At 32.0% G+C, this 23,941-nt stretch overlaps 1 protein-coding gene across 1 annotated transcript in view; it reads left to right on the top strand.

Moving 5' to 3' along the window:
* Positions 1-23,941, top strand: part of LOC111058307 (ryanodine receptor) — a 149,015-nt gene that overhangs the window by 33,713 nt on the left and 91,361 nt on the right. The window contains exons 3-26 of the mRNA XM_039422722.1: positions 690-788; positions 2,757-2,771; positions 4,481-4,558; positions 4,890-4,965; positions 6,398-6,510; positions 7,118-7,223; positions 8,114-8,207; positions 8,663-8,845; positions 9,534-9,705; positions 10,583-10,752; positions 12,453-12,577; positions 12,838-13,038; positions 13,688-13,857; positions 15,444-15,634; positions 16,285-16,425; positions 16,954-17,051; positions 17,624-17,819; positions 18,501-18,711; positions 19,428-19,636; positions 20,643-20,883; positions 22,106-22,179; positions 22,561-22,640; positions 23,177-23,264; positions 23,761-23,881. Of these exons, the coding sequence (XP_039278656.1) occupies positions 690-788; positions 2,757-2,771; positions 4,481-4,558; positions 4,890-4,965; positions 6,398-6,510; positions 7,118-7,223; positions 8,114-8,207; positions 8,663-8,845; positions 9,534-9,705; positions 10,583-10,752; positions 12,453-12,577; positions 12,838-13,038; positions 13,688-13,857; positions 15,444-15,634; positions 16,285-16,425; positions 16,954-17,051; positions 17,624-17,819; positions 18,501-18,711; positions 19,428-19,636; positions 20,643-20,883; positions 22,106-22,179; positions 22,561-22,640; positions 23,177-23,264; positions 23,761-23,881 (3,252 nt within the window). The remainder of the gene's footprint in view (positions 1-689; positions 789-2,756; positions 2,772-4,480; positions 4,559-4,889; positions 4,966-6,397; positions 6,511-7,117; positions 7,224-8,113; positions 8,208-8,662; positions 8,846-9,533; positions 9,706-10,582; positions 10,753-12,452; positions 12,578-12,837; positions 13,039-13,687; positions 13,858-15,443; positions 15,635-16,284; positions 16,426-16,953; positions 17,052-17,623; positions 17,820-18,500; positions 18,712-19,427; positions 19,637-20,642; positions 20,884-22,105; positions 22,180-22,560; positions 22,641-23,176; positions 23,265-23,760; positions 23,882-23,941) is intronic.

Raw genomic sequence — 23,941 nt, 5'->3', positions numbered from 1 at the left:
ATATGAACGACATCATTTCTCGATTAGTTCTCTAGATTAGTAGCGAAAAATATAAATTCTTATCCTCTTGGAAGTAGTCTAGATTACTATGGGTAGTAGGCACTATTTTTTTAATTTACCAATAATTATTTCTAAGAAGGAACTTTGTTATCATTATCATATCAATTGAAGAAGATTTCCAAATCAGAGATTCAATTGCAAAATCATTTTGGCGACGCACCAACGCACCTAGTATTCCAGTGCTGAACGGTAAAGTCCTATCTTATTCCTGAATCTTATTTTTGTATGAGAAAAACCAAATAGTCAATTGGATGAAGAAGCTAGAGGTGGAATTAATCTTTTTGATGAGCCATAAAATTTTGTTTTTGGGGTGAATGTGTGATATGTAGGCTACGCTCTCAATGAGTCGGGACAAATAATAGTTTAAAATTTTACCATAAAAGTGTTAGGCATTTTTTTATTGAGTGAATCAAGACCTGGAATGATTAGGAAATAAATCTAGGAGACTGAATAGGATTTTTTTTTTAAATTGTTTACCTATGGTATTGATAATTTTCTATTCAGACCGATTCCAAAAAACTTATCTCCAATTTAGACTGCCTAAATAGTACTTCCTATTTTCTACTATTATTTTCTGATAAAATAGTTTGTTTCTATTCGTTGCAACATAAACATAATTTTATTTGCAGAATATTCCACCGGATTTGTCTACCTGTGTTTTTGTCATCGAGCAAGCTTTGTCAGTACGAGCTCTTCAGGAATTGGTCACAGCAGCTGGATCAGAAGAGGTAAGGGTTATCGAACTGTCAATGTTATTTTGCACTAATCAACTGAAGGTTTTTATTTCTCCCATTTTGAGACCGTGGTGATTTCCAACCTCCATTTTTTGTTACGAACGTTTTTGAATTTTTTGAACTTTTTTCAACACATTTGTACAGTTATTTACAATTGAATTTTTACAAATTAATGAATACTTATTGCACTTGCTTTTGAAACATGTCACAACCTCTCTACACAACAGTTTTTTGGAAAAATAGACTACTGACTACTGAATTGTATTCTTGACTTGAATGTGAAATTTGACCATATTCTTCCAGTTGTCTGATTCGAATAAAATAATGTAACTGATCGTACCTGATCAACAAGATCTAGTTGGTGACATTCCATGTATGTATCCCCTGGAATCGGTTCAATATAGTATCTATAGGTACTGTGTCGTTGTGAGGTTTAAATTCAATCTATTGTGAGATTCTTTCCAAACTAGGATGATACTCATAAATACAGTACTCGCCATTCAACCAATGTTTAATGTTTGAAAATATTTTTTGAATTCATTACTTTTTTGTGACTAAAATTAGAGATATTACGTTTCAGTTGATTTTCTGGTACAGTATATTACAAACATAATTTAATTAATGTTATTATTTAGGGAATTCACTACATGAGAAAATGATCCAACATGAATATTATCATTTTCATAATCTATAAGCACCTAGTATATGTAATTTCTGAGTAAAGCTGATAAATAAATGAATTTATTTAACATAGAATGAAATTTTTTCGTTACGGTAACTTATTCAATAGTGATGAAAGCCTGATATTTGAAGGAATGCATACTTTTCACTTAACACTGAATTTATTTAAATGTAAGGCATATAATTTATGTTTGAATTGGCCACAGAGCAAAAATGTTTTTGAACGTCTGCAATAGACTGACTATTTATAAATTAATAAGCTCGCTTCATTAAATTACTTGGGTTTTGTAGTTCACATAAATTCACTAAATACTTCTTTAAATGAATATAAAATCGTTCTCGATGTTTTAATACTTGTAGAGTGATGATCACTCTGTTTACTGTAAATATGTCCAAAAATCTTGGTGATTTCTCCATCACTGCTAGTCACACAATACTCTAAAATAGAGTGCACAATACTCAGGCGACCAGCACTCCCCCAACGTTTGTCCGATTTTGAGTGCTTTTTGGATAGTATTGTTTAGGATAGATTTTTTATAACATGTTTGTTTTGTGTTCTCTCGTGGAATTTGATAAAGACATTGAAAAAATATTTTTCAGTTTGATAACTAATTCGTGAATTCTAATATTTTCAAATAAGCATTTTTATTGCATACTGGCAAAATTGACCTTGAGGTTTTTGTCACTTAAATTATCATCTATAAAAGGGTAATTGGTTTATTTTATCGATTTTTCAATAATCGTTATAAGGAGTATTATTATTATTTTGAAAAAAAGATCAGTTGAAAAAAATGAAATTTATTAGAGGCGGTCACATTGGCCGAGCGTTCTAAATATTTGTGTTCATCAAGTGCTGACTAAGATGTATCGGATTGGATCACAAAGAAATGACTCAGGGTATGATCACAATGGATACATGCGTGTATGTGCAAGTGCACGTCAGATCATGCATAAACCGAAAAACAAAATCTGGAAAGAACTATTGAAACATGTTGTGACTTGCTTGTAGCTTCTCACCCTGAATGCAACCAGCAAGTGCACGCGTTCAGTGTTAGTGTTCCTATTGCTCTTTCAATATTTTGTTTCTCATCTGCGCGTTTGGTCTTCGTGCTCTTACACATATACACATCCAATGTGACCACCCTTTTTTACCCACAAATTGGATTGGATCTGCCTCTGGAATTTATTTGCAATTCTATGCTGTACAAAATTATTTCTAAAAATTTACTCTTGTAAATATTTGTGGATATAAAAATGCCCATATGCTTTATTACTTTTCAGGAACAGGACTCACTTGTAAGTAAAGCATATTGTGCCAAAATCGAATAAACAATTTTTTGCTTATTATAATTCTCCAACTGGCTCTTATAATGCTTTTTCGTGTGATAACCAACATTCTATCATCAGCATCCTTTTCAAATTAATTTTGATTCCGTTTTGAATTTCACGCACTAAATGCTGGTATTTTATTTCATTAATGCTCTATGTTTGTTACAATGTTATCAAGTTCAACATCCTTGAAGACGTTCATCAAAGCTTTTCTTGTGAACATATTTGATCTGTAATGTAAATTTCAATTGAATTGTAATTTAAAATAAGATTAATCATGATCCATCATAGACTATCATAACTTATCTGAAACGGTCCAGTACTGAGAGACATTTTGCCATTGCTGGTGAAAATGGAATCGTTCATTAGCTCCTGTTTATTCATGTTGTTTGAACCAGATACATAAATTGTTACTTCGGGCACTACAAATCGATTGATCACGTGCCGCTCCCCGGATATTTGGGGATTGATGCTCTTTTTCTATTCCTCATTTGAATTATTCCGAAACAAATCATCAGGTGTGAAAAATTGAACCCATGCATCTCAAAACTCATTTAAAAATGAATGCTTCATCATACAGATGTTTTTCCTTGCATTCGAATGAACTTCTACATTTTTCTTCAAAAGCATACAAATTTTCAACAGATGGACCATAGAAACATCTTCAGAAATAAAACATCAATTATTTTAACACGATTTTATTTAACATTTCATGCTACGTTAAACATTAGTATTGTTCTGACAAACTCGTCAACACATTTATTTGTATTAGCGATTCAATTTTGTTATGTACTGTAATTATAATAGAACGTGTGGTGTGTAGTCTTACTTTATTTCATCACATTGCTTCATCTCTGGGTGATTGAAAACTCATTTGAATAAATAAATACATTTATTTACAAAACATTTAACGGTAAGCTGATAAAACGCTAAATTCTACACTCAAAACCTCAGATTCTCATCTAGATCTTTTATTATATGGCTCACGCAATAACATATCACAATTGATCATTTAGTGATTTTGTATTAACACATCTATGTCGATATTTTAATTTTTATTATTATTGTAAAAATCATCGCCATCTTGTATCAATTGCTCTGTAATATATGGTGCATAATGACTATGTGAAGTATATGATTCTCGTTATGTTTTAAAAGATTTTGTTTAAGATAAAACCTCTGTTAGGTTTCAAGTTTTTCAATACATTCATTAATTTCAACATGATTTTCCTATGTAAGCCTACGTTTTTGGAAACTGCAAATTATAAAATGAAAATTGTAAAAAAATGAAAAAATATTGCTACAAATACAAACATAAAAATCAAGTTACGTCATGCTACTCATCATTATTGATTATTCTCGAAGTGAATTCATTCCTCTCTTGAAATCTGTTCATTTTTACACTATTTGTTTTTTATTCAATAATCGTATCAAGTTTCATGAATATGAACGTATTCTTAGTTAAAACAATTTATTACATCGACATAAAAACGATCCAAGTTACTCATAAATTATTCCATTAACTTTATTGGAATCATAAACGTGATAATTTTTCAAATATAGGATTATGTTGGCTATACTCCCCAAAACATTCAAGCATTAAAACTAGATATATTTTGAAGTACCAGTTTCATAATCACACTTGGCTTCAACATTATTGTGTTTCGGATTTTCAGGGTAAAGGAACTGGTTCAGGACATAGAACTCTACTGTACGGCAATGCTATTCTACTGCGACATCAAAACAGTGATATGGTAAGGATAATACCATGTAATCATACTATAAGTATATTTCTCATTGAAACTGAAGGAAGCATAGTTATCTGGAAAGAAGAAAATTACAATTCAATAAAAATAGAGAATAACCACAAGATACAGTGAGTGTGAACATAAATTATAAATTGGGAAAAATGCATCATGATAATACTATAAAGATTTCAATTATTAAATTAATGTTTTTTAGGAGATAACACAATGTAGTATAGAATATAGAAAATCTATCAATAAAATTCTAATATTGAAACATAAGAAAGGTTATAAGAAAGTTTGAGTGAGTATCAAGATTAATTTTTCTTTTTCATTCCAGTACTTGGCTTGCCTATCAACAAGTTCATCCAATGATAAACTTTCATTCGATGTTGGTCTCCAAGAGCATTCGCAAGGTAAATTAGTTTAAATTTCATTCGAATCGTGGTATGCAAAATGAATTATTACATATTTATTTATGAATATTAGAATAAAGGTATTCATTCTCCAGTACATTTAAAAGTTCATAGTAAGACTCCCTCTACAATCAATAAAAACATAACTCGTAAAATAAGACCCATTTCCAAAAAAATAAGTTGATGTCCACTTTGGTCTTGTTGTCTGCATGAGCAATGGTTCTGAGTAGCCTATTCGTTAAAAACGCAATGAAAATGAAAATATTTTTTATGGCTGTTCGGTACACGTTTTTTATTCAAATTTGTCAATTTGATAATCTTTTTCAATAAAAATCGTGAAGTGTAAACATAACCTATTTTTGGACAATTTCTATCTAAATTTGTGAAAGGAACAACAGGCTTAAAGCCCAAAACTGTTCCTTTCCCAATCATTCATAGTTGAGAATGATATTGTAACTTATGTATGAATATATAATTGTTAAGATCATTATAAGAGTGAGAAAAAGTGGCAACTGAAATTTTTAAGTGGTCTAATAAGCGAGCTATGAGTTGTTGCTAATTTTCCAGATTCCGTTTTCTTTCCAGATCATAAACGGTTTCGACTATATTAATAGAACTGCTCTTAGAAATTGAGAAAATGTATCTTTCCAAACTAAAACATTTTATTCTCAATATCGTTTATAAATAAAAAAGTATCTTTTTTTGTAAATTCGATAACTTGTTTATTTTGGCATATATCGCGAAAAACGCATATTAGAACAAAGCCAATGATGTACTGAATGTATTGAAAAAAACTCCAATGAAAAATTCGAAACCGTTTATGATCTGGAAAGAAAACGGAGTTAGCACTTTCAACAACCCATAACTCGCTTATTAGACCACCTAAAATTTTCAGTTGCCACTTTTTCTCACTCTTATAATGATCTTAACAATTATATTGAAAACGATTATCAATTTAAAAAAAGGGTACCGAATAGCCTTAAATCAATTGGTAATTATTATTATATATTCTTCCAAACTAGACACAAAGATGTTGTGAAAACTCTCTATATCATTATAGAATAGGAACAGTATTTGTTGAAAATTCAACATTCAAGTAATCAAAGAATATTTCAGAGAAGATTGAAATTTCTAGTCATAAATCTAGAATATGGGAGCTGGATTGAATAACAAGCTTCAGTTGCATAAGAAAAACTTTCAAAACTAGAAAATTGTTCATTCCAGACCTGATCTATTACATTCCAGAGCGTATTGTATGTTAGACAACAAATTCAAATGAATTGAAAATATTACAGCTTAATTGAATAGTAAGCTCGAGTTGCATCAAGTATTTTATTTCGAAATTAATGAATTTTTCCCTCTAAACGTGATCTGTTACATTCCAAATCTCATTGTGTGTGATCCAACCATTCCATTTTAACTGTGTTTTTAGGTGAGGCCTGTTGGTGGACAGTGCACCCCGCCTCCAAACAGAGATCTGAGGGTGAGAAGGTGCGAGTCGGTGACGACCTCATCCTTGTCTCAGTTGCCACTGAACGATACTTGGTAATTATTATTATATATTCTTCCAAACTAGACACAAAGATGTTGTGAAAACTCTCTATATTATTATAGAATAGAATAGGAACAGTATTTGTTGAAAAACACAAACAATACAGTTTTAAATACAAACAAATTCTAAATAAAAATATAAAAAGAAAATAATTATAATGAAAATATAAATGTGAAATGAATAAGACATTATTAAGGTGAAATGAATAAAACATTGTGAGATATTGTTACATATTATGGAACGGACAATATCTTTCCATTTCACTCTAATATTATGTTTTCTCCAATGTTGAATCAAACACTATACCTAGCCAATCAGAAGAAGGTTCCCTATTTTCATTGTTGACAATGGTTTCGAATATTGCAGCCAGTCTTGGTCGATTAATACTTCATTAGTGCAAAAGTATGATTCAATCAACTTAGTATGTGAATAAACGAGTATATCCGAGAATCCGGCTTTATCCGACGACGCCCCTGGTCTTCTCGTAATCCGATTAGCGAGGTTATTCTGTAGATGAATACTCATTCATAGAGATGTCTATCCAAAATCCAAATTGCAGGGAATTCAATGATGTAATTAGAGTTTTGCGTTCTATTTCAGCACACAACAAAAGAGAACGACTTGTCCATCGTGAATGCCTCATTCCATGTGACTCACTGGTCTGTTCAGCCTTACGGCACCGGAATCAGTCGCATGAAATATGTCGGTAAGCTATTCAACGTCAACAAGTATTGTATCTCATTCTTAAACTATTTCACATACATTAAATTCACTATTTTCGAATATGTGAAGTTATCGAAATCGGTATTTGAAATACTGTTGCACTTCTACTGAAAATATTTACACGATCTAAGATTTGTACCAGGAATTGGATTTTCCAATCTATTATTCACTAGTTCACAGTGTGTTCATTAAACAATCCCATGACGTGAGAAGATGTAGCATAGACCGAATGCCATTTTCAGAACACCAGAGTTTGATGGTATTTGGGACCTAAGTTAGTCCCTGCACAGGTCAGGCTTTATATTGAGATACAGATAGATTTATCTATTTAAGAAGAAACCCCGTTTTACAAAACTAAGTAAAAAATCTTTTATGACTAGTTCTTGTTGTTCATTTTTATTTGTTATCATGTCTTGTCTCATGTGAGTTCATTGCTCAATAAGTTTGTTAGTGTATTGGTTTAATCTTCTAGTTATTCGAGGAACTACATCCCATTAATATTAATCACTCAATAATAGATAAGTATATATTCAAAGATATTGATGGTTATTTACAATAAAGTAAAGTAAACTCGTATGGCTTTTGTTGGTGGGGAGTCCCTTGCGGGAAGATCCCACCGCCTTAATATATAATTTAAGCCGTCAATGGGCCTTACGAGTGTCATACTTCAGCCGGGACCGACAATTTAACGTGCCCATCCGATAACACGGGAGTGATCTGGTTAAAAAACTTTTGGTTGTGAGAGGGTTCGAACCCGGGATCTCTATGCTGCTACGCAAGTACTCTATCCACTAGACCACGGATCACTCCGGTTATTTACAATGTATTGTGGTTAATCAGTATAGTAATATAGATGAATGCATTGTTTTTCAGGTTATGTGTTTGGTGGCGATGTGCTCAGGTTTTTTCATGGTGGTGACGAGTGCCTTACAATACCATCAACGTGGAGTGAAGCACCAGGACAGAAGTAACTATTGCTCTGTTATTCAGATTCTGATTATCTGAATTTACTTGTCCTTTCTACATATATTTAAAAATACTCTATTTGAAAGTAATCTGTTCTAATATGGTATAAAATTCCAACTTCACAACAGTAGACTTCGTAAATGTTTTGTTAGAGTGAAATTTGATGCTGCAAATTATTATTGACCAGCAGTTCAAGTTGGGATGAAAACTTTAAAAGTTAATTTATTACCTTCACTTCTGCGGATCACGTTGCTGTTGTATGAGTAAATTGCTTGAAATTGTAAAATGGTTTGTCAATTGTAATAATAATTGATATCAATCCAGTATAAGTTATTTATCAATTTGAAATAAGCTCTACCTCACTATAAAATATGAAGTGGATGGATCAAATTTTCTCTTCATTTCAAACATTTTTATACATTGTTATTAACTGTATTTATTGCATTGTATTCACAGTATAGTAGTATATGAGGGTGGCAGTGTGATGAGTCAAGCCCGTTCATTATGGAGACTGGAACTTGCTCGAACAAAGTGGGCGGGTGGCTTCATCAATTGGTATCATCCTATGAGAATACGCCACTTGACAACTGGACGTTACCTTGGAGTCAACGAGAATAATGAACTACATCTTATCGTGAGGTGAGTATCAATCTAATTCACTCTATCAATTGACTAATTAATTCAACTTTTTTATTTAGTTTTTCTGGCAATTTATTAATCGTATTCATTAAAAACATTACAGTTTGTTTCATTTTGAACATTTAAAGCGTAGTAGAATTCATATACGTTACTCTCCTAATATAGGTCACTTATGAAGGTTTGAAATGTAGTGGAATACAAATAAGTTACACTTCTGTAGATTTATAAACATTTGTAACATTTGTTGCTTTATTGCTTTATTCAATATTGATTAATACTCCAACGATATTAAACAGTAGCTATAAAATGTATTATTGCTAATATAGTTATAAAATGGCCATCTTAAATTTACCCTCTTATATTGTTAATATAGTTATAAAATGACCATCTTGAATTTAAATTTCTATCTATTTTCCAACTATTGGGAAAGTACAGTATAATATGAAAAAAGCAAATCTGATGTTTTAGAGGAGAATCAATTTAGACTTTCTTGAAGCTATTCCTATCTGTTCATATTGCGTGCCATACTGAGTGTTCAGTCTTAGAAACACAATGTCAGTCATCAAAAGTCACATTGTATTTTCAAATTGATGATTAACCATTCTTTTGCTATGGATGGATTGAGATTAAATTTAATTTGTAAACCTGATGAATAATTTCACAAAAAATATTTAATATTTGCATACAGAGATGAAGCTACAACAGCTCTGTCAGCATTCTGTCTGCGACAGGAGAAGGATGATCAGAAGGTCGTGCTTGAAGACAAAGATCTGGAAGTGATAGGCGCGCCAATCATCAAGTATGGTGACAGTACTGTTCTCGTTCAACACTCGGAGACTGGATTGTGGCTCACCTATAAAGTAAGTTCACTGTAAAGTAATAGTATCTCAATAGATTAAAATAGATATCAAATAATACGTCAATACATATAAAATATTCCATTAATAAACATTAGAGTCTACTTCTTTTCGATCTCTTCAGGATGAAATGTTTGTAACCTACTTACTATTCGTCATGAGATAAGAATTATGATTAATGTCTTTCAATCTTATTTTATTATTGAAATTGTTTTTTGGTAGGATTTATGCCTGCAAATTTCCTCAATGAGGCTAAGTTTTACATGAAAGCGGTCACACAGGATATTTAAAAACATGTTCTCATCAAGAATTTTTTTGTAAATAAAGGTAAAGCAAAACTATTAACTCAATTCCGCAGTAACATCCATCAAACAAGCCTGCGCTATCGTCCATCATTTGTTCTCCCTGGATGAGATTTGATATATTACATGGAAAAAACTGGAAAAGGATGTATAGGTAAAGCCAGAATGTATTAACCCAATTGAAAAAACACAGTTTTAATTTTGTCACATCCACATTTATTAGACTTGTACACAGGACTGCAGTTTCTTGTTGAAACCAACGCATCTTCAGCTGTAGTGATGAAGATGAAGATATATTGGTTTCAACACGAAACTGGAGTCCTGTGTAACAAGCCTAATAGATGTGGATGTGACAAAAGTAAAACTGTGTTTTTCAATTGTGGAGAAATTCCACAATATCAATTCTTATTCAACAAGTTGTACTAACCCAATTACCTCCACCCTTCCCTTCCTAAAAAGTATTATGACTTTGTAAATGACTACATAATTTTTCAAATATACAAATCAATGGTATTTCTTTGATAAAATTACAGAATGCTGAATCTTTAGACTTATTTGCAATTTATTTATTTTCGCAGTCATATGAAACAAAGAAGAAAGGAGTCGGAAAGGTTGAAGAAAAACAAGCCGTTCTCCATGAGGAAGGAAAGATGGACGATGGGTTGGATTTCTCTCGCAGTCAGGAAGAAGAGTCGAGAACTGCTCGGGTCATCAGGAAGTGCTCATCCTTGTTCACTCAATTCATCAGGCAAGTATTTTATAAAACACTAACACAATAAAACAATTTAATTAAATTTTTTTCAATTCAAAAATTAATTCATTTCGCACAAAATATCATTACAAAACATTGTAGCGGCCAAAAATAAAAAAAAAGAAAGTATTGTACCTATCCAATCATCATTTTTATAATTTTATCTGCAGTGCTAAATACACTTTAAATAATCTCTAAAAACATTTTCGTTTTGATAAAATATTATATAAATGTATACTATGAACAGAGATATCGTGGAATTTCTCCATATTAAGGTGAAATAAAGTGGAACTGACAATATCACTTTTATTTCGCTTTTAATATTATATAAATAGTTCTAATTAATACTGAGGTATGCGTATTTTTCTTCTAATTTTGTTTTTTAAATTATGATAACATCAACTGTTAGATTACGTAGAATAATTTTTCTCCTTAGCCATTCGAATACTATATAAAGAGGATTTTCATGCTGGATTTACATGGGAAGTATCTCAGAAAGTACAACGGGCTAACTCCTATTATGCCTATTACTTCGGTTCTACTATATATAACTATAGAGAAGCAATAGCGTAAGCAATAGCGATATCCCATGATTTTTCTGGCTTCAAATTTATCAAGTTTTTTAATATTTTTCAATTTATCAATTCATTTTCAAGTGTAATAATAATTTGTTTCATCTTTCTGATCAACCGAGATACAACATTTTTAGTATAATGTTTATTTGGACTGTAAATTTTTGTGATCTTTATAAAAGTGTTTTCATAACCTCATTTGGACTATTTTTATCAAAATTAGGGAGAGGAACAGTTTTGGGTTTATCCTGTTGATTCTCTCCCAATCATTAATTTGATGTTGTAATTAAGGAATGTAATAAATGTAAATGTAATGTAAATGTATAGGGCGTTAATGTCGCAACTTTTAGGGCCGGTTTCCGAGCTCGGGATTCAGCTAAGTCCTAGACTTTAAACAGCTCGAGTCAGAAAATTGGCTTTTCAAAACGGGGCGTAGTCGCAGCTTTTATAACAGTAGTTGTAGTTTTTATTTTCTAATTTCTATAATTGGAAACGTTTTTCCTTGACGAAATTAGACATTCCTAAATAATTCAAAATAGCTGAAACTTTACACTATTTTCTCTTTATTTTATTTACGCCCCGTTTTGGAAAACCAATTTTCTGACTCCAGCTGTTTAAAGTCTAGGACTTAGCAAAATCCCGAGCTCGGAAACCGGCCCTTACTGTTAACTCAAGCCGATAGTCCACGTATTTCTTTCCCTTGGAGCAGTGTGATGCTGGTAGTCGATCATACTGTGCCGTTCAAACCTCAACAAAAGTGTGAAAATAAACAAATAATCGACAGTAATCTGCTTGAGTTAACAGTAAAAGTTGTGATATAAACGCCCTATACCATGGGATATGTTCTTGGTTTACGCCATGGTTTCTCTATGGTATAACTGAACATATCAGCTTCACAGATCGTGGTTCCATCTCATTACCCACTAGAGACTATAGGGTTTCTTGATAACGTAATTACTTGAATGCATGTAGATAATAAAGAAAATTTACAATTTCGTAACAAAAAACTGTTATAAGATTGTACTTGTCATTTCATTAACTTTGATTTTTCCAAGCTCGGACATACTTATGTACACGTATTTACATTCGTTAAATTTAACAATTTTCCTGTATTCTATTTTGCAGGGGTCTAGAAACATTGCAGGTGAATAGAAGGCATTCGTTATTCTGCGCAACTGTTAATTTGAATGAAATGGTGATGTGCCTGGAAGATTTGATCAACTATTTTGCTCAGCCTGCTGATGATATGGGTGAGTTCCACAAGCATTTAAATGGATTAAATAATATTACATTAATTTCAGTTCACTCTGTAATCCATATCTTTGTATTTTAATGAATATAATCTATATCTATGGATCATCAACTCAATAAATCGAGATGATAAGTTACCAGCTTCTTACAACCCTAAATTTCATCAATTTTCAACAATTAATTACCAATCAAATTTATTTTCATCATCGCTTTTCTTGAATCAAACTTTCTATTTAACCATAATATTATTATTTTTCAGAACATGAAGAAAAACAAAATAGGTTCCGTGCGTTGAGAAATCGTCAAGATCTGTTCCAAGAAGAAGGCATACTGAATTTGATTCTGGAAGCAATCGATAAAATAAATGTGATAACATCGCAAGGTTTCCTTGTCAGCTTGGCTGGAGATGAATCAGGGCAAAGCTGGGACATTATTTCTGGCTACTTGTATCAACTTCTTGGTGAGTTATCTTTCGTTTTAAAAATATTTTTATTTATAATAATCATCTCCAAAGTACTTCTTATTTATGCATTCTTTGATGTATTATTATGTCATTCTCTATATATATTAATTTACTATATTTATACTCATACATATTATTTGATTCATTATGTAGGCCTACACATCAAAACAAGCTAAAATGCCCTCCTTCGTTTGTAATGGGAACCATTGATCTTTAAATATTGACATTTTTCACTTAATTTCATTGTCAAAGAGATTATTTTCTGTGTAAATAGAAGTTATAGTTTCATAAAGTTCTTTCAATTTTAAAGACTCATCTTAATTTAGTTACCATTGACCTCACCGTTAGCAATATGAAGAATAATTTTCAATGATTGACAATCTATTTAGTCATAAGTTTATAGATGTTGATTAGAAAAATCATTAGTCATAAGTTTGTAGGTGTTGATTGAGAAAACATTAGCCATAATTCTATAGATGTTGATTAGAAAAACCATTAGTCATATGTTTGTGGATGTTGATTAGAAAATCACTAACTTTGATTAAAAGTACATTTCAATTTCTGAATTGGAATAATTTCGATATTCATAATTATTGTTAAACTCAAGTATTCTATCCAATAATCTGAATTCACCTTCTCTCCACAGCTGCCATAATTAAAGGAAATCACACCAACTGCGCCCAGTTTGCCAATTCGAATCGTCTGAACTGGTTGTTCAGCAGACTGGGCTCACAGGCATCGAGTGAAGGCACTGGAATGCTGGATGTATTGCATTGTGTTCTCATTGATTCGCCTGAAGCTTTGAATATGATGAGGGTAAGTATTACGTCCTTTAAATTGATACTTGTTTTGCAATAAATAAAATATGAGCTTCATAAAAGATGGATGCTTTAATAGTTCATGAACTGCATTCGAGCATATCACAGTTGAAGATGCCACAACCTTAGGAAAAGAAAGTCTCCTGACACTATTATAATATTGAAAAATATATAAGAATGATGGGCCTAAATAATATGTTATTTACTTTTATTATTAGTTTGCCAATATTATTTCTCCACGGTAGGATAGGATCCAGAGGGACCTCCTGTTGAGTTGGGTATTTAGAGAGTTCATGTACAGCAGGTGACTCTGGAGTTGAATCCAAAGTTAATTCATAATTTATGTTCATTAAGTGGACACCTCACTATGACTCAATCTCTTAATCCTAGAAAAGTTGTCCAGCTTTGATGGTTGGTATAGTCATACAGCCTATAAATTCATCCACATGATTTGCTGAATGGATATTGAGTGAAGTAAAGCAAAGAGTATTGGCTGGAAATAGAGCATACGTTAGTAACATGAAACTTTTGACAAACAGGCTCATTTGTAGTAACACAAAACTTGAAATATATGAAAGCCTAATTCGACCAGTTGGAACGTACGGCTGTGAATCTTGGACGTTAACAAAAGAAAACAAAAACCATCTAGGCGTTTTTGAAAGGAAAATCTTTAGCAAGATGTATGGTCCAGTTAAAGAGGGAGAGGAGTGGAGGAGAAGTACCAACTCAGAGCTCGAGGCATTGATAAAAGGCCGAAATACTGTAAAATGTATAAAGGAGCAGCGGCCTAGGTGGTTTGGACATATCTGTAGAATCAATGAGAACAGAATACCTAAAAGGTATTCAAGGAGAGGCTGCATTCAAGAAGAAAGAGAGGAAGGCCGAGAAGAAGGTGGGAAGATGAAGTGAGAGACGATCTCCAAAAAATGGGATATAGAGGATTGAGACAATTAACAAAGGACCGAGAAGCGTGGAGAGCAGTAGTGGAGGCGGCCAAAGCTCATATTGAGCTGTAGTGCTATAAAAAATTTTGAGTAAAGTGTGTGGTTTGACCAAAAAGAACTATTCTATCGTTTTTTGGATCTGAAATTATATTAGTCCGATTTGAATAATAATAGGTGATAGTGTTTGTTGATGAAATACGTAGTTAAGTACCTTGTATTCCTGGTTCTAGAACTCCTTTTTAAAATTGATGAAGTGAATTGCCCTCCAGTTAGTGTGGCACCTAATATCAGATTAAATAAGTAACAAATGTTTGGTAATCTTGTTGCTTCAGTGATTGCTCAAGTCCAGCTATGCTTATTATCAGTTATTAACTTTTCAAATTTATTTTCTCAAAAACATACACAATTTATTATAATAATATAATATTATAACATCTAAAAATAATACAAGAAAAATACTATTAAAATACTTGAAAATACTCATAAAATTGCAGTATATTTTTTATGTCCATCTATGCTTAAGGAGTCAAAATAACTTTACAATGGTTCGGAACACACCTAAAACTATTAGTCAATAAAAATCTATGACACATGGAATTATCGTTTTTGAAGCAGAAATCTTTCAAATAATGTTTTACAGGATGAACATATCAAAGTTATCATTTCTCTTCTGGAGAAACATGGGAGGGATCCGAAAGTACTGGACGTGCTGTGCTCACTATGCGTGGGTAACGGTGTGGCGGTTCGCAGCTCACAAAACAATATCTGTGATTTCCTTCTTCCAGGCAAAAATCTTCTTCTTCAAACGCAGCTGGTCGATCATGTTGCTAGGTGAGTCATGGCGTACCAACCATACCTTCTTTTAATTGTATTGCAGTCAAATTGAATTGACATTTACACTGATCATTTAAGTGGGATTTTGATATTTGATTCAACCTTATAAAACAGTGGTCTAATCACTATAATGGCATTCATCTATTTGTGAATAGATGAAAAATAAATAAAAGAAGAATGAAGCATCAAGAAGAGAACTAATTAGAATTCGAAAAAATCTAGAAGCTTCCAGATTAATCTAAATAGAAAAAGAAGACTTCACTCAAATTATATTGTGCAGGAAGGCTCTTGAATGTGACTGACCATTCTTTCGGAAATCTGATATTAGCAAATTCCTGTCCAAACTGTATGGAATGTATTTGAGCTTCTTATAATAAGAAACTTAATTAGTCAATATAGGTACTTCTCAAATTTGTATCAGGTGCATCTGGGTTAATCTTCTCTTTGATATTATAATTGTATAAATGTCGCCACTGCAATGAACTCTCATAAAATTAAAATATATCCTGTAAAATTTGAGTTACTCTTTATTATAATCTCAACTGATATTTTTGAGATAATTCGAACTTGTCAATACAGATGACCTACATTATTGTTGCCCTACTGCTCTTATAGATTAATACAAATAATTTTCAATGGTGTTGCAGTGTCCGTCCGAATATATTTGTGGGTCGTGTTGTCGGCTCGGCAGTCTACCAGAAGTGGTACTTTGAGGTGACGATGGACCACATTGAGCAGACAACACACATGACGCCGCACTTGAGAATCGGCTGGGCCAACACTAGTGGGTGAGTTCTATCTGGGCTAATCTCATAGAAATGATAATCATTATCGATCCAATCTTCACTCAGGATGTTATTTAAAAAATTGAGAGTTTTCTATCCTCATTATTATGAATATAGGACTGTAAGTTTAATTTGATATCAAAGCGATAATTGAGCTATCACAATTTTATTCTTGCAATTGGATAGGAAAGAGCTTACATAGGCAACAAAGGTCTGTGCGTAAGCTCGAGTTATCATAAGAAAATGCGTTACCGTATATCTATACAATTATAGATATATTAAATAAAGAGAGATCTCAATTTTCATTAGAGATCTTAACTACATTAAAATTATTTTAAGAATGAATCTATAATTCTTATATAGAATAATAGTTGAGTTGATTGTTGATATGAGGTACTTAGAAGAGTGTTTCACCTGGAGATTTGACTCATATAACAATAAAATGTTTTCTCCTGCGGTCTAAACACATCAATATAACAATTATTTTTATTCAAGTGTTGCTTATAATATATAATATATATTCAATTTCAGATATGTGCCTTACCCTGGCGGTGGAGAAAAATGGGGTGGAAATGGAGTTGGTGATGATCTGTACTCTTATGGATTCGATGGTGCCAACTTATGGACAGGTAAAGTGAATAATTATTATGGTCATGGTATTGAATTGAATCACCAAAAACCATGGAAAAATAAAGAATTTACTGTTATATACTGGGTAAATTCAAAGCTTTTTAACGGGATTCAATCTATTTATTGAGTTTGTAAAATGTTCAACATTATAACCTTCAAATTTAAGATTTTAAAGATTTCAATTATTTAAATGATTTGAATCTTATCCTATTTTTCAAGCATTTTTTTCATCAATAGCAAAATCTAAAGGAGGTTGTAAAAGTTGAATTATTTTAGTTCCACTGTTTTTATGAATTCTATAGGATTGTACCATACGATTACTATTTAGAAAATGTCTTGCGTTTTGTCAAGGTGCCTTTTAGGTTGTGAGATGAATTCTGAGTTTTTATAATGTTTATATATAATTTTATTTTTTGAACGCTTTTTATTTATTTTGACATTTGTATGTACTTTATTGAACCCCTCATTTTTCTGGAAATTAATTCTATTTGTTCCAAAATGATGAAACAAAAATTTTACAAATAATTAACGTCATGTGATTAATTGAATATCCCAATTATTTATTTTACAGGAGGACGTAAAACCTGTGTTCTTCCGCATGCAACTGAGCCATTCATCAGGAAAGGCGATGTTATTGGAGTATCTCTAGACTTGACAGTGCCAATCATTACATTCTCATTCAATGGCTCGCCTATAAGAGGATGTTTTAGAGATTTCAATTATGATGGAATGTTCTTTCCAGTTCTAAGTTGCTCATCTAAGCTCAGGTGTGTATTAATGAATTGAAAAATTTTCTTATCTTGCTATACTAAAATCAAACAACATTAATTGATTCATAAATCCATTGCCATATTTTACTAGCAATCAATTTATGTCGTCCATGGAGTTTATGAATGATTATTTTTAGCTTTTCAACTCAAATCTACAGCAATCTTAATCTAAATTTGATCAAATCATAGATCTATCATCAACCTTAATGATTTATCTAATTCTGCTCAAATTAATTTGCTAATTCATAATTTTTCTGTCTTTTGCTTTAAAATAAAGTTTGATAGAAATATATTCATGACAATCGAACTATCCTTCTGTAAAACTCAGTCAATCTTTTAGTGACATAGTTTGTTCTTCAAATATAAATAAAAATATAAATATGAGTACCATTTTTAAATGAGTACTATTTCGTCACGACATGTTTCGGCTATATAATGCCATTATCCAGTCATATAATAATGGCATTATATAGCTCAGGTGTAGCATTATATAGCTTCAATATAATGCTATTATCCAGTCATATAATAATGGCATTATATAGCCGAAGCATGTCGTGACGAAATAATTTTAAAAAGGGTACTCTGATTTATATTTTTATTCCTATTCAAAGGTAGCCCTAAAGAAAAAAATACAATCTGTTCTTCAAATATTTAGATGTGTACTATTTTCCTCCGCAGTTGTCGTTTTCTCCTGGGTGGTGACCATGGACGTCTGAAGTATATCCCACCTGAAGAATTCTCTCCGCTTGTCGAAAGCTTGCTTCCTCAGCAAGTGCTATCCATAGATCCGTGCTTCTACTTCGGTAACTTGAATAAATGTGTGCTGGCCGGGCCATGGCCAGTTGAGGATGATATGGCCTTTGTGCCAACACCTGTAGATACAACGAAGGTGAAACAAAGTTTCATTATAAAATTGTACTATATTCTACTAAGAATATTTATTTTGAGTATAATACGATTATTATAATATTGTAAGGTACTAAATTTTTTGGAATTAATTTTGAGTATACTGGTTAGGGTTATGATAATCATGTTCCATCAATACTATTGGCATTTCATATCAGTGTCCCGTTCCAGCTAGTGCCGGGTCTGGGTATGAACAATGTCTCTCTTTATGAAAAAGCAGTAATCTTTCAAAAATTTAAATAACTTTAAAAATTCAAATATCTAGAATTATTTAGGAATTCCTCTTCAGATTTTTCATTCATCATTATAAGGAATCAGCTTCATCATCATCATCATCATCATCACATAATAATTCAAAATCGCATAGGTGTAATAACCATTTTCTCTGATAAGGCTTTATTATAGCTAGTCTTGGCAGTTCTGCAGTTTCAACTATTGATCTTACTGAGAAAGCACAATAAATTTTCTTAATTTCCTCAAAGAATTTTTTTACTGGTTTTGTATATCTTATTCTGATTCTCAATAGTTATTGATTAATTGCATCTGTACATCAGCTTCATTTTTCTCTACCGAGAATATAATTTCATTTATTAATTAAAATAAATATAATTTGAATGAATATTATTTCATATATATTATTAAAAAAAACTATGATTCTGATATGTTGTACCCTGTTCTAATTGTTTGCATTCCCTGTAGGTTACACTGCCGAATTATATTGAGAGTATACGTGATAAACTAGCAGAGAACATACATGAAATGTGGGCTATGAACAAGGTAGAAGCTGGCTGGATGTTCGGCGAGAAACGCGATGACATACGCAAAGTGCACCCATGCCTCATCCAGTTTGACCAACTGCCGCCTGCTGAAAAGCGCTACGATTCACAGCTTGCTGTACAGACTCTCAAGTAAGTTGATAACTCTTTAAGAATATTTCCTTCGTTGAATATCTATAGCGATTAATGGTCCTGGTAGATTGAGGGTATGACTTGATAGAAACTGAATAGAGTTCAGTCATGATGATGATTCTACCAAGAAAGTAAATTTTTAAAGTATTAACAGGAATAAAAATTTGTTGAGTTACAACTCATCAAGAACTTGTGCTTACTTTATTACCACCGATTCCCACCTATTTTTTGTTGAGAACTTCTCTCTGATATGAAATATAAGAGAAATCCATAGTTAGAAGAAAAAAAATCAAGATTATCATTGAAGAGATAAATTATATTTCTAATTTATTTAATGCAGAAATAATTGAAACCATATGATTGTTGGTATAGCGGAGTCAACGCTTCCAATGCCTCTAATCCGCAGTATAGTATCATATCTGTTTATACATTTATTTTTAGTTCTATATCGTATCTTTTGAATTAATAATATTTCTTCAGTGAATCGCAATAATTGCAATATTATAATGAAATTATAATCGAAGTATCTAGTTTGATGCATGCTCATTAAGTAGATTGCATGCAGGGATCAAAAGATTGAATTAAGCTCATGACAACTCCATACTTTGGCTTGTAATATTTATTTATTTCATTGACAATCACAAATCATAATAACAATATAATATGATTGGGAGAAGACAACAGGCAATCAGTGCCAAACATAGCAGTTTGTCTACAACCAATAAATATTCATTGCTTGATTCTTGATAATAATGAAGTATTTGCAATAATTTAAACAAGTTTAAAGATTTTGAAATTTGAGGAATTGTGCAGTTTGATTCAGTTTGAAATTGAATCAATTAAGCAAGCAAAATTCAATTTTCTATTTAATCAAATAAATGCTTGAAATAATTTAAATTAATTGATAGATATTATGTATATCAGTACAGTTACAGTGTTATTACATTTTTTGATCATCATCTCCATTTCTCATCTCATTACATTATAAATTATTGAACCATTGCAGAACCATCCTAGCGCTGGGCTACTACATAACCATGGACAAGCCTCCTTCGCGCATCAAAACGATTCGCCTTCCGAATGAGCCGTTCATGCAGTCGAATGGCTACAAGCCGGCGCCCCTCGACCTCACCGCCATATCGCTCACTCCGAAAATGGAGGAGCTAGTCGATCAGCTGGCCGAGAACACACACAACCTTTGGGCCAAGGAGCGAATCCAACAGGGCTGGACTTATGGACTCAACGAGGTACAGTAATTGGAAACATAACATTTTGAGACACCATATTCTAAATAAGTATTATTTCTAGTTTGTTTATCAAAAGAGATACACAAAAATAAGAGAAAGTTTGCGCTTGTGCGTTAAATGCGTGAATACCATTCACAATACCGTAATCTCATTCACATCATTTTAATCGTTGCTTTATAATTGTTGAATAAATATCAATTGAAATGTGACTGTTCAGTTCAGTATTCATTTCTTACTCTCTGATTTTTCTGAATCGGTCTTGCTGCTCCAAGATCCACTCTCACAAGTGCATGTTTGTTCACATCGTCTAGCGTTTCCCTGAACATACTGTAGTATTACAGTTGTGTTGTGAGTGATGTTGTGGTACTTTTCCATAATGAAAACACAAATTTAAATTGTCAACTTTTTTTATTATTAACATTTTGAGACCCCATAATGCATTCTAAATAAGTATTATTTCTAGTTTGTTCATCGAACGGAGAGAAACCAAAATAAAAGCCACAAAACCAGGTTCAGTATATATTATAATAATTTATAATAATAAAAAAAATGGTTGACAATTTAAATTTGTGTTTTCATACTATAGTATTTCAGACAAGTGAGTTAATCTTCGGTTGTAACATTCGGTAATAAAGTAACATTCTAGAATCACGTAAATTGAAATCAAAATCGTGATATTTTTTAGTTAGGGGTTTCCCGATTACAGTTTAATTATTAATACTGGTAGTGGTACATAGCAGTCTTATGAGAAATTCATGGAGTGGATTGACAGCCATCCACACAGCTACCAATGCTATCATCAATTAGCCGCTATATCAACCTTAAGAAATTATAGTTATTCAAAAATTATGGAATAATCTTTTAGTACTAAATGTGATCATTCTCTATTTAGGAATTACTTTCATTAATTTGTTAGGGATTACCATTATGTTGTTGAATTTATTTTGCACTCATTCTTTCATCTAGTGTTCCCCTAGATATGGGTTGATTCATCAAACTTTCGATTCTTAGAATTGTCGGTTAAATTGGCTTTCATTATTGTCTTTTTACACTCTTCAATTTGCATCAGGAAAATAATGTGACACAATCAGATAATTAGTCTTTCACAGTGTTTCTCGATGTCTTTCTTACTATTTGTATACGGATGTCAGTTTTTCCTTTATTGACTATTGTATCTGTACTCCATCTAAAAAGTTAATGAACTGATTTTTCCTTTTTACAGGACTCTGATATGCTAAGAAGCCCGCATCTGGTCCCTTACTGTAAAGTTGATGAAGCTATAAAGAAGGCCAACAGGTAGGTTCTGTGCATTATCATTAATTGAAAAATATAATCGGTTTGTTAAACACCATCGAATATTTCAAATATGTCTGTACAACTCAAGCAATCCAATTAAATTTTCAACTGTCATTCAATTTTCAAATACATCTTTAAAAAATTACTTTTTTCTATAAGGTTCTTTGAAACCCTTATTCTGAATGGATACATAATTTGATTGTCAATTCTACAATCAAAGTTGGATCATCAGGAATATTTCCAAAATCAGCAATTATATACAGATATTTATCTATTTATCAAGAATTCTCATTCGTCACACTTATTCAATAATAATCTATTCTGTGACGTGTGACCATTTCAGTATCCAACAGAACTTCAATGAGTTTCTCTCAATTACAGGGATACTGCAAGTGAAACGGTCAGAACTCTATTAGTTTATGGCTACAATCTTGATCCACCTACTGGTGAAGCCCATGAAGGTAATAGAATATTACTTTATCTCAATTAACCTGTAAATAAAATAACATAAACATAGTAATTTATAAACCAACTTCATTCCTTACAGATGGAATCTTTCGGTTGTAATTAATCACTTCCAGTGATACTTATTGATAATTTCTAATTTTTATTGGTTCTACAGATTTATTGTAAAATTTCTGACATACATCCACACTGGAACATAGATTATTGAACTTTTCGGCTGAAACTCGTTACTTCACAAGACCAAGACAATGCTTAAAAAAAATATTTTTTATCTAAAGCTATGCAGCTTTCAATCACAGTCTAAATTATACCATTCCCACAACTCATCTTAATCAAATAACTACTGTAGTTCAAAATGTTATCATCCTACGTTTATTTAAATATTACATTCAAATGAATTCTAATTCAAGTTCCAGACTACTTGATTATAATACTTGGTATAATGACAATATTAATGGAAACTAATTGTTTATTGAGGTTGAATTAATCTGAGTTTAGGCAATAATATGTTTATTTTTGAAATATTTTTCAGCTCTTCTTGCAGAGGCAAGTCGTCAAAGACAGACTCTCTTCCGAACCTACCGAGCTGAAAAGAACTATGCTGTATCAACAGGAAAATGGTGAGTGACAACATATAGAAATCATGTATTGAAACCCAATATGACTCACAGAGAAATATGTGATCATTTCAAATTGATAGTGTACAGATGGAAATGTGTATGAGAACGTTCAGATTGTAGTTTTTTATCGTTCATCAAGAAAGATTCATCAATGAAAGATTGAAACCCTGTAGTTGTATTTAAGAGTAAGGCTGGGATTAGACCAAATGAGCATGGAGCTAGAGCACGAATCCTGGAGCATAAAACACATAGAACCAGCCCGACATATGAGAATCATGTTAAATGATGTCTTCGAAAGTGTAAGAATCCAAATATTTTAGTGTAGTTCGGATGGCTTTAGAGCTTACAAACTTGCTTTATCCAGATTTTTATTAATCTTTGCTCATAACAAGCTTCCGCTCGTTTGTTTTAACACCAACCCATAGATTTGTGAAGTTCAGAAAGTACTTGATAGAATTGAGGAACTTTTAGAATTGTCGAGATTATTTTGTTATAGGTATTTTGAATTTGAGATTCTTACTGCCGGGCCAATGAGGGTGGGCTGGGCACGATCAGATTGTCCTCCGGGATCGCAGTTGGGAAACGATGAATATTCGTGGGCGTTCGATGGATTCAACGTAAGTGCAGCTATGTATTTGCTCGGTCTTGATGATTCCTCTTCTGGAATAGATATATCT

Source organism: Nilaparvata lugens, chromosome 3, assembly GCF_014356525.2.
Source record: "Nilaparvata lugens isolate BPH chromosome 3, ASM1435652v1, whole genome shotgun sequence".
Classification (NCBI taxonomy): domain Eukaryota; kingdom Metazoa; phylum Arthropoda; class Insecta; order Hemiptera; family Delphacidae; genus Nilaparvata; species Nilaparvata lugens.
Note: the sequence above shows the minus strand (reverse complement) of the source record. Positions and strands in the feature narration are given on the sequence as shown.